This window comes from Gopherus flavomarginatus, chromosome 7 (genome assembly GCF_025201925.1).
Source record: "Gopherus flavomarginatus isolate rGopFla2 chromosome 7, rGopFla2.mat.asm, whole genome shotgun sequence".
In the NCBI taxonomy this organism is placed as follows: domain Eukaryota; kingdom Metazoa; phylum Chordata; order Testudines; family Testudinidae; genus Gopherus; species Gopherus flavomarginatus.
The window spans coordinates 105451963-105462488 of NC_066623.1; the positions used below are offsets into that span (position 1 = coordinate 105451963).

At 46.1% G+C, this 10526-nt stretch overlaps 1 protein-coding gene across 6 annotated transcripts in view; it reads right to left on the reverse strand.

Annotated features, from left to right (window-relative positions):
- Positions 1-5663, reverse strand: part of CPT2 (carnitine palmitoyltransferase 2) — a 29519-nt gene extending 23856 nt beyond the window's left edge. For 4 of the 6 annotated variants that reach the window (XM_050962433.1, XM_050962435.1, XM_050962434.1 and 1 more), the window contains exons 1-3: positions 5072-5663; positions 2756-2836; positions 2513-2619 (exon numbers count right to left, since the gene is read on the reverse strand). In XM_050962433.1, the coding sequence (XP_050818390.1) occupies positions 2513-2619; positions 2756-2836; positions 5072-5241 (358 nt within the window). In that variant the 5' untranslated portion in view covers positions 5242-5663. Of the gene's footprint in view, positions 1-912; positions 1058-2512; positions 2620-2755; positions 2837-5071 lie in introns of those variants that run through there. The other 2 variants (XM_050962436.1, XM_050962437.1) reach the window with 2 other exon arrangements.
- Between the last annotated feature and the right edge of the window lie 4863 nt (positions 5664-10526).

Below are 10526 nucleotides of genomic sequence, written 5' to 3' on the forward strand. Positions count from 1 at the left end.
TTGCACAAAGATCTAGAGTGCAGCATGGCCTTTAGGTTGCATTACTCAGTAGGAAAACATGCTCACCTTTGGGACCACCATTACTTCTGTCCCATTTCCATTCCTGTCTCATCCTTCTTTCTCTATTTCTCACTTTCTTCTGCCTGTGTCTTCTGTTCTTCCCTTCTGAATTCCTTCCCTGCAGCAACCCCTAATTCCCACTGGAGACTCAGTAAAACCACACTCGTTTTCAAGCTGTGACCTAAGTCAGAATCTGAAGTCCAGATCTCCGGAGGCGAAAGACTAGCTAACATACAAGTAGGGTTTTATAACCCACTCCTCACCATGGTATACAAGCTCTGAACTCATTGTTCCTCCTCATAGGAATAATTATGTTTTGTTACACTTATGGAAAGAACAACAACAAAAAAGGAACAGGACTTGAAAGTCAGGGGAAAAGAGGGCCGGTTGCAGCTGCAGCATGTAATCCATTTACATAATAATGCTCAAGAAAACCAGTTAATAATAATCTGCCATGTTTCCCCTCAACATTATACTTAGGTGGGCAATTGACAGGGAAATACTGGGGGAACAGGATGGCAATAACAAGTGAAAGGCATTACTATCAAAAGGCTGAGCAAGCTGGCCTATGTGGGAAGTTGGTGGTTCTCAGTGCACTTCAAATACATGTCTGGTAAACTGCCACCACTGGCACCCTTACTGGTAGTCTCAGCATCGAGCAAGGATTGAAGCACAATGGCAGGACAGTATGGGGAGAAGATTACACTGCTGCTGCTTGTGTTGTACTGGATATATTATCTAAGTCTCCATTGCTGTCCACCCAGCATCTGCCTTCCACAAACACTATAATCATTTACATTTGAAAGCCATTGGAAGTAACATGAATAAATAAATAAATAAAAATTCACTAACCTAAAAGCTACATGCTTTCTCTTGCTTTTCTTTCCCTCTTTTCTTTCTCTCACTGTCTGAATTTCATCTCCTTCTTTGTCTTATGTTCTCTCTCGCCTTTTCTTTATTCTGGTCTTCCTCTTTCTGAGTCTTTCCTTTTCTTGTTCTTTAAAAGAATAATGCTCTGCATTTTTTTAAGGCTGGAGGAGTGTCTCCTTCCATCCCCCACTGTTCAGTCATCTTTCCCAACTTTTCTGAGAATTCAGTTTTCCAATCAAGCACTTTCAAACAGATTCATGACTGTAACCAGACCTGGGTTAGTTTTCTTATAGAGGTTACTAGCTTTAGATGCATGGAGGAGTCTGAACATTGGAATATATTTGTATTTATATTTTTAAGTACTTTTAAAAAAATAAACAGTAAATATTTCTCACTACTGTTTTTCCAATATCCCTCAACCTCCTATAGCAGCAGAACCTTTCTTCTCCAACAGGGGAAAGTATCAGAGGGGTAGCCGTGTTAATCTGGATCTGTAAAAGCAGCAAAGAATCCTGTGGCACCTTATAGACTAACAGACGTTTTGGAGCATGAGCTTTCGTGGGTGAATACTCACTTCCTCAGATGCATGAGGGAAAGAACATCAAGGGCACAAGATCTTCCTTACACAGATACCAACATGTCCTGCATTTGAGCAAGATGCTCCACACTTAAGGATCTTTTGATATAAGGATCCCACATTAACTTTAATTCCCCTTACACACAGGCACTACAGCATACACAGCATTCTATCAGAGTGGACCACAGAACAAAATGATGCTGTATATCACTGAACAAATGTTCTTTTCACCAATGTGTTCTGATTATATAGACAGACAAATCTTTTGCTCACTTTAATAAAAATCTATAAAGAGTGTTGTGGCTGGCCTTCCATCTTTGATTTTGATAGCACCATTTGTTCTTCCTATACTACACTTTTTTTTAAAACACTATTATATTTTGCTAATGTACTGGTTAAAGTTACTTTCTTCCAAATGAAAACATCTTTGAGGAAATCTTGCTATGGTTGATATTTCTGTTAGGTGACAATGAGAGATCCTAAAGCAGGGGTAGGCAACCTATGGCACACGAGCTGATTTTCAGTGGCACTCACAAAGCCCGGGTGCTGGGCATCGGTCTGGGGGGCTCTGCATTTTAAATGAAGTTTCTTAAACATTTTTACAACCTTATTTACTTTACATACAACAATAGTTTAGTTATATATTATAGACTTACAGAAAGAGATCTTCTAAAAACATTAAAATGAATTACCGTCACACAAAACCTTAAATTAGAGTGAATAAATGAAGATTTGGCACACCACTTCTGAAAGGTTGCTGACCCCCGTCCTAAAGTATTTGGTATATTAAAGATAACACTTTGTGAAGTACCCTCTTTTTTCCACCAGAGACAGTCTTCTAATTAGCTCAGACATTGTCAAATATAGTTTTCACATCTTGTTCTGAGTGTAAACAATAATAAGGCGCTTAAACTTTAATCTGTTACTCATAGCATTATGAGCTGACTGTCATCAAGCCTCTCCTCAAAATGAGTCTCTTCTTTATCCCACTATAAACCTTCCTACCTGAGATGTAACTAGTATGTTTGTTCTGCTTGTCTTGAGCAACCAGCTGCTCATGCAATTCTCTTCCAATTCCATGCTCAAAGCTGCGACCAAGTTCTTCAGTTTTCCTAAAACAATCAATCAGACAGTCAAAATGCTGTTTCCAGGCATTTTTTAAAAAAGATGCATCTTCTAATATGTAGGAGTTGGAGTGAAAGATTTGATGTACGCTGAAGCACTGTTTGGTTTTCTGTGTATCCATACCTGAATTGATCATCATCTAAGAGAGGCTTTTGGGCATTCAGATACCTCCTAACAGTATCTTCTAGTTTGGGAATTGGCAACCTGAGGGGAGAGAAAAAAAGCAAACTAAAAATGTTGTTGTTAAAGCTCTGACAGTAAAGATTTTTAAAATACCATATTTTTGTAAGTTAATTCCTATGCTCTTTTTATAAGCAAGCATGACAGAAAAACAGGAACTTGTTTTACAAGTAGCCAACTCACAGATCCTCCTCCATAATTTTATATACTGCTAGGCACAGAATGTTTTCTGTATTTTGATTCCTTGTGGAAATGCTAACAAATTTATTTCCAACACTCATCTTAGCCTGAACATGAAAGCTGTTTTCACCTAGTTACAGGGCAAGCTATTTTACCTCTTAATGAAATTAACACTTTTAAGGTGTGTGTGTGTGACAGGACTATATCACCTTGATACATAATTTGATTTTTGTTGTTTTTACTGCCATACTTCTATGTTTTTTAAATGCTTCTTTCTCCCCTGTTGCTCTGTGAAAGAGCCATGCAAACAAATGGGGAAACTAACTACAGTATAATAAAACAATGAAATTAACTACACAGGAAGTGCTGTCCAATGCACAAAGTAAACAAATGGGGGGGGGGAGAGGAAGATTTGTTTTCTCTAATCCCTTTCCTTTGTAATAACTGTATGTGTTATTTAAACAATGGTAGATAAGAGATTTGAGACAGAAGGTTATAATTAGATTATAATTTTTAAACTGGCAGTATACACTTGAATACTACTAGCAAAGATCAAAGTCACTTCCCTCTGTTAGCAATAACCTTTCACCTACATAATATACTGTAGCCCATCCCAAAGACAGTGTACCCTTCTTGGGTTCCTGCACTTTCTGCATATACCAAACCTCATTCATTAGGAGTGTAGGGAGCAATCTGAAACCAGTACATATCAACTGGTCTGTTGACTTCATCACCTGCTGTGTCCTGGTAGTTTTAAGTGGTATTAAGGCTTCACCATGAGACATAAAACCTGTTGTTCACCATAAGAGAGTTGGCCTCAGCAATTAAACTGTGTATTTAGTCATCCATAGCACAGGGCTGCCTACTCTGCATTGGAGCAGGGGGTATTTTGTTGTTGTTTTTTTTTTACAGAGTGCATTTCCTCTCTGATGCAGAAGAATGTTGCTGCCTTTAAAGCCAGCAGGCACTATTTCTGAAATGTAGAGACATGGGACTCCCTTACCAGGGGAATAGGACTAACCTAGACAAAGGAGAAAATGAGCATTAGATGCCAGCAATCATGGAAGAAAGGGGCTTCCTTAGCTGGGCAGGGGAAAGGAAATGGGGGTTTTATTAGCAGTGGGAAATGCAGATGGAGGGGTCGCAGAGAGGGAGGGGTTTCTGGGGGCTCAGAAGGATGCCTAGGACTCCCTTACCTGTATGGGGGACTCAAAAGGGGTAGGGTAGGAAGTCCCTGAGTGGAGTAGCTCTATGGGTGATGGGGTGGGATGGCTCAGAGGAAGGACCCAGGATGATTGTGGGGCTCAAAGGAAGATGGGGAGGTGTCTGTGGCACAGTGAGGGGTTAAGAAGGGAGCAAGGCCTCTAGTGTGGGGATCCCTAGGCTGGTGATGGGGCACTCAGAAGGGGGCAAGGTCTGTGGTGCGAGGATCCCCAGGGGCTGAAAGGGGCTCTGGCATGTGGCTCAGAGGGGAACAGGGGGTTCTGCTGCAGGGGACCCCAGCTCAGGGGGGCCCAGGGGGGAGCTGGGAGCTCTGAGGTGGGGACCTCGGACGTGGTGGGGGCCCAGAGGGAGCTCTGCTGCGGGGGACCCCAGCTCAGGGGGGCCCAGGGGGGAGCTGGGAGCTCTGAGGTGGGGACCTCGGACGTGGTGGGGGCCCCAGAGGGAGCTCTGCTGCGGGGGACCCCAGCTCAGCGGGACCCAGAGAGGGGCTGGGAGCTGAGGCGGGGATCTCGGAGGTGGTGGGGGCCCAGAGGGAGCTCTGCTGCGGGGGCCCCCTGCTCAGGGGGATCCGGGGGGAGCTGGGAGCTCTGAGGCGGGGATCTCGGAGGTGGTGGGGGCCCGGGGGGAGCTCTGCTGCGGGAGACCCCAGCTCAGGGGGGAGCTGGGAGCTGTGAGGCGGGGATCTCGGACGTGGTGGGGGCCCCAGAGGGAGCTCTGCTGCGGGGGCCCCCTGCTCAGGGGGACCCAGAGAGGGGCTGGGAGCTGAGGCGGGGATCTCGGAGGTGCTGGGGGCCCCAGTTCGGGGGGCTGCCGGGCGCTCTGGCTCAGGGGCCGGCAGGGCAGCGGCCGCCTTACCTGGGCAGGCTCTTCTGAAAGTGCATGGTGGGTACGATGCTGCGGTGCAGGTACTGGAAGGAGTCGTCGCTGCTGTAGCCCCTCCGCAGCCCGGGGGCCGCCGGAGCGCCCAGGGCCTGAGTCCGCCTCAGGCAGGAGACAGGGGAGAGCAGCAGCCGCCGGGTCGCCATGATGTCCCAGCCGAGCCTGTCACTGCGACTCCGCCCGCTCCCTCCCTCTTCCCCGGTGCTCAGCAGCCGCCTTCCGGGCCGCCGCGCCTGCCCGCTCCCTCCCTCTTCCCCGGTGCTCAGCAGCCGCCTTCCGGGCCGCAGCGCCTGCCCGCTCCCGGCAGGCAAAGGCCGCCCTGGGGCGGGAATTCATCCCCCTGTGCGTGGCGCCCTCACGCCCCGGGCGGGCTGAACCCCTCTCTGAGGAGCTCTCCGCTGTGCAGGGACATTTACCCCCCTCATGGGGGGCTTCCCGGCCGGCGCCCCACCTCTTTCCTGTGCGGACTCCTAGCCCCGGCTGCGGCCGGACTTTCATGCGCCCTGCGGGGCCTGAGTCCGGTGTAATCTCCCCCCTGCTGTAGGGGGCTGCTGCCTCCCCTTGCCTCTAGCGCTGTGCGTGCAACACACTGCCCCCTGCGGAGCTCTGTGGGTTGTGGCCACCTCATGCAAAGATGGGCTCATCAGCGAAGTGTGGGTAGGGTCACCAGATGTCCTGATTTTATAGGGCCAGTCCTGAGTTTTGGGGTCTTTTTATAACACACACACACACACACTCTCTCTCTGCCCCCCCCCCCCGTTTCACATTTGCTGTCTGCTCACCCTAAGTTTGAGGTAGCTGATGGGTGGCAATGAAAGTAAAACTAAGGTGAGGGTTAACATTCAGTCTGATGCTAGTTCTGTTTGAAAGCCTGGGGTAGATATTGACTAGTGTAGTAACTGTGTCAGTGCTTGTGCACTGTTCTGTCTTTGAAAGCAAAGCCACCCTATGATCACAGCTTCAACCCGTACTCAGGGCAAGTTATTACAGGGGGTGGGCTAATGTGTTCAGTAGCTTTGAGCTTAGTTTTGAAGCTGTAAGAGCAAGGGATACATGAAGTTAGCTACAGACTACTTTGTAACAATAACAATAATACCTTGCACTCCCTGGGGCTTTCCATCCGAGGATATTAGAGTGCTGTACAAACATTAATACACTAATTTTCCCTCTGCCCCTCCGAGGTAGGGAAGTATCATCCTGTCATTTTATAGTTGGGGGAAACCAAGGCACTACAAAATTAAGTCACTTGCCCAAAGTCATATGAGTCAGTAGCAGAATTGAGACTAGAGCAAAGACTTATTTGCAATCCTATGCCTTAATTTGGAGCATACCTAAGCAGAAAAGTATGACAAACTGAAAGTATGTTTGACAGGAAATATTGTAACTGGATGCAACAGGGTACTGTATTAAGAGTAATCCTCGATAGGTAAGGATGTGAGCAAGATGATCTGCTAGTAATGGGCCTTTTCCAACTCTTAACACCTTTGATGCTAAAATTACACCTTTATGAAAGTTCATGTTGCTGCAACAACTTTCCCCAGGGCTTGAGGGAGGTAGAGAACCATGGTGGTAACTGCAGATAGTTAAAATACAGTTGTCCTTAATATGTTTTATTACTGTTTCTCGCTAGGAATGAAATTCCCCTCTCTATAGAGCAGTGTTTCTCAAACTGGGGCTGCCGCTTGTGTAGGGAAAGCCCCTGACAGGCTGGGCCAGTTTGTTTACCTGCCGCGTCCACATGTCCAGCCAATCACAGCTCCCACTGGCCACGGTTTGCCACTCCAGGCCAATTGGAGCTGCTGGAAGCAGCAGCCAGTACATCCCCTGCCACTGGCAGCACTGACTGCTGCTTCCAGCAGCTCCCATTGGCCTGCTCGGGTGCTTGGGGCGGCAATCTGCAAGAGGCAGCAGTCCGTGTGTTTTTGCCCCCAAGCAGTGCGCCAAATTACCGCCGCGGATGGCGGGGGCAGTCCGTGTGCCGTTAGGGTGGCATGCACGTTTCTGCGGTGACAGCAATTCCGCAGCAGTGCAGCTTCTGTCTTCCAGCTGAAGACAGAAGCTGCTGCCGAATTGCCGCTGCTGCGGAAACACACGTGCCGCCCTAAAGGCCCATGGACTGCCCCCACCGTCCGTGGTGGCAATTCGGCGCACTGCTTGGGTTAGGTAAAACAGTAGAGCCGGGCCTGGGCCTGGAGCGGCAAAGCACAATCGGCCGGACCTGCGGACAGGGCAGGTAAATAAACCGGCCCAGCCCGCCAGGGGCTTTCCCTGCACAAGCGGCAGCCCCAGTTTGAGAAACACTGCTATAGACAGGGGCGGCTCTAGACATTTTGCCGCCCCAAACACGGAGGGTCCACTGGTCCAGCGGCTTTGGTGGACCTCTTGCACGCCTGCAGGAGGTCCACCAATGCTGCAGGACCAGTGGACCCTCCGCAGGCAAGTCACCGAAGGCACCCTGCCTTCCGCCCTAGCAGCGACTGGCAGAGCACCCCCCACGGCTTGCCGCCCCAGGCATGCACTTGGAGAGCTGGTGCCTGGAGCCGCCCCTGGCTATAGAGGACCTGCACTAGGTCCATGCACTACTTATATCCCAAATTAGCCCTATTTTGAAAGTCTTATACAGTACTAGAATTTTGCACTGGGGTGTATTTCACCCTAGAGGATGAAACAAAGAGGGAAAACAAACAAACTATATATAATGGAACCAAATTGTGATATGTGGTAGATGCCTTTTCAGGTGATTTAGGGGGTATAAAGGGCCTTCTTATTCCCCTGCACAGACCATCAGTCTATAAGTTACAGCATGGACGAGAGAACAGCTGCCATGTGACAACTAATCCCCTGCCCACATGTGGATGGTGAGTGGGCAGGCAGGAGTATGAGTGGGAGAAGCCTGGATTCCACACAGACCATTTGACGATGGCCTATGTGGACCTGATATTCAGAGGACTTAAGCACCCACAAATCCAGCTGAAGACAATGGAAGGTATGGGTGCTATCTACATCTCTGAAAATCAGGCCCTGTAGCTTTCTTTATGATAAGTGGTGCAGGTAGTGATACCTATTTAAGGCTGCCCAACATTATAAGACCTTGGTTGTAGTTGTTTATAACTCTGCCAAACTTTAATCATGTGCTCTGAAATTTTCTGTGCTGGGTGTCTGTCTTGAAGCTGAATTTTTTTTTAATGTTCCAGCAAAAATGATTTAGCTATTTCCCAAAATGATGTTGGGGAAAATATTTTGGGTTTTTAGCCTATGTTAAAAAATTATTACAGCTGTTTCATTGAGCTCTAGTGCCTCCTGGTGTTGGAACAGAGACTTGAAATTTGGCAGAGGGATTCACCCTTATGTTGAGGATTGGCCTTTTTCCCATCCCTGTAAAAATCCATCTAAATTTGGCCAAGTTGTAAGCCTCTAGGGAAAAAAATGGAATTTTTCACATACTCAGGAGAAACTAGTTAGTTTGGCAGCTAAATTCTCAGATGGTTGTCTGTACTGGGCATGCTCCAAACCTGGTCGGCACACAACTTTCTCTGCATTTGCTCCTCCAAGCACTGCAGAGTCACTGTAACATCAGGTGCAGGACCTGAGAGCAGGGAAACAGTCTTTTCTGTGCTGTCAGTGATCCTGCTGCTGGTGCCTAGGAGCTGCATGGAGAAGGAGGAAGCTGCCTAACTGGAATGCCATAGGGCAATGGGAGCAGAGACAGGCTGTGGGAAGGAGGACAGAGGTGGAATAGGATGGGGCAGAGTGAGCAGAGACAAGCTTGTGGGGGATAGAGGCAGTGGCAAGGACAGAGACAGGCTGTTAGGTCAGAGATGAGGCAGAGAAAGGCTGTTATGACACATACTAGGATGGACAGGAAAAGAAGGGTCTGTAACCACTAGGTACACTTTCTTTCAGAACCTGAAATGAATCCAGGATTCTTGAGTCTCAGCATTATTCTTCTGTCTGGTAAATAACTGTGAAAACCCACTGCTAAAGTGTGTGTCACATCCCCCTCTGGTTGCTGGCCCACATCACAGATAACAACCTGCTACTGCTATTGCTTGTACTGTTAGCTCAAGTGACAAAAGTGTGTGCTGTGGAGCTCTGCAGTGACCCATGTGAGGATCAATATGGTTCCACACAGTAGAATTTCTGGTTTTTTCTGTTTGCTTTTTTAAAAAACATAAGAAATTACATTTTAAAAAATCTATGTTAAAAGAATATTAAAATTGCAAAATCAAGCACCCAAAAATTAGGTTACTCTAGAATTAAGGTTGCCTGTGCAACCTTAATTTGGCCTTGTGCATATGCTTTGTGATACAGTCTTTAATTACATAGTCACACACTTTTTACCCCTGGGATCTTGCCTCATTCAGTGCACAAGATGGAGGGAAGCTGCTCATTCTCATTACTATATTTATAGGTTATTTATTTATATTCAGTATTTCTTTTCGGTCTCATCATTGAGCATGTGGTCCCATGCCATATTTACCATACAAACGCTCTCCTGAATACATAATTATTAATTTTGTCATGGGTTTTCTACAGTGCTCATCTATAGTGTGCTCATCTATAATACAGTGCTAAATATAATCTTATAAATCCCCCTAATATACTGTATGGTGTTATAAAGATTATTTATAGAAACACTTCAGAATGCTAGAGTTATGATCCAAACACTGTACTAGCAATATGGTATGCTATAGTTTAATGGATGGTTGTGATAGTATAATTTTACAAGACATTCATTATACAGCATAAAAAACTATGTTTGAATTGAATTAATAGGATGATTAGACATACCAAAGGAAAGGAAAAATCCATGTGGGTTAGGCTGATAATCCTCTGAAAGTAAGTTGGCCCCTGCTCTAATCAATATAGTGGATGGGGGAAAGGTAAAATCATTTCATTCCCAAGATAAAAAATACAAAGTACTGTAGAGTCTCCTTTTATGTTTTTCTCCAGTAATATTCAATTTTTTAATGCAGTTTATTATTTTACTTGCCCAGCCTTTTGCTAACCACATTTATTAAAAGTAAAAACCAGACCTGCTTTAGTTAAAGAAGTTCAGTCTCACCTGCTCTACCCTGTTATGATAGTCCACTTCAAAGTGTTACCTGCCCTGCCCTGCCCTGCAGTATATGTACTGTATGACAAACATAATTTCTGTCCATTTAAATGCATAACTTTCACTACTCCCTTTCTAGGCCTGGATGTTAGGAGACCATACTTCAAGAGTTGAGGAATGCATGAAAATATTATTTTTCATTCATGTGAATGTCACTCTGTTTGACTCACTCTTGTTTTAGAAATACTACTACATTCTGTTCTAATTTTCCAGAGCTCCTTAATCTTCTTCCAGGTTCTTAATGATGAGGTCAATAATAGGATTGTTGGTATTAATTTGGAACAATAATGCCAGCTGCATGCTTCGTGGCTACTG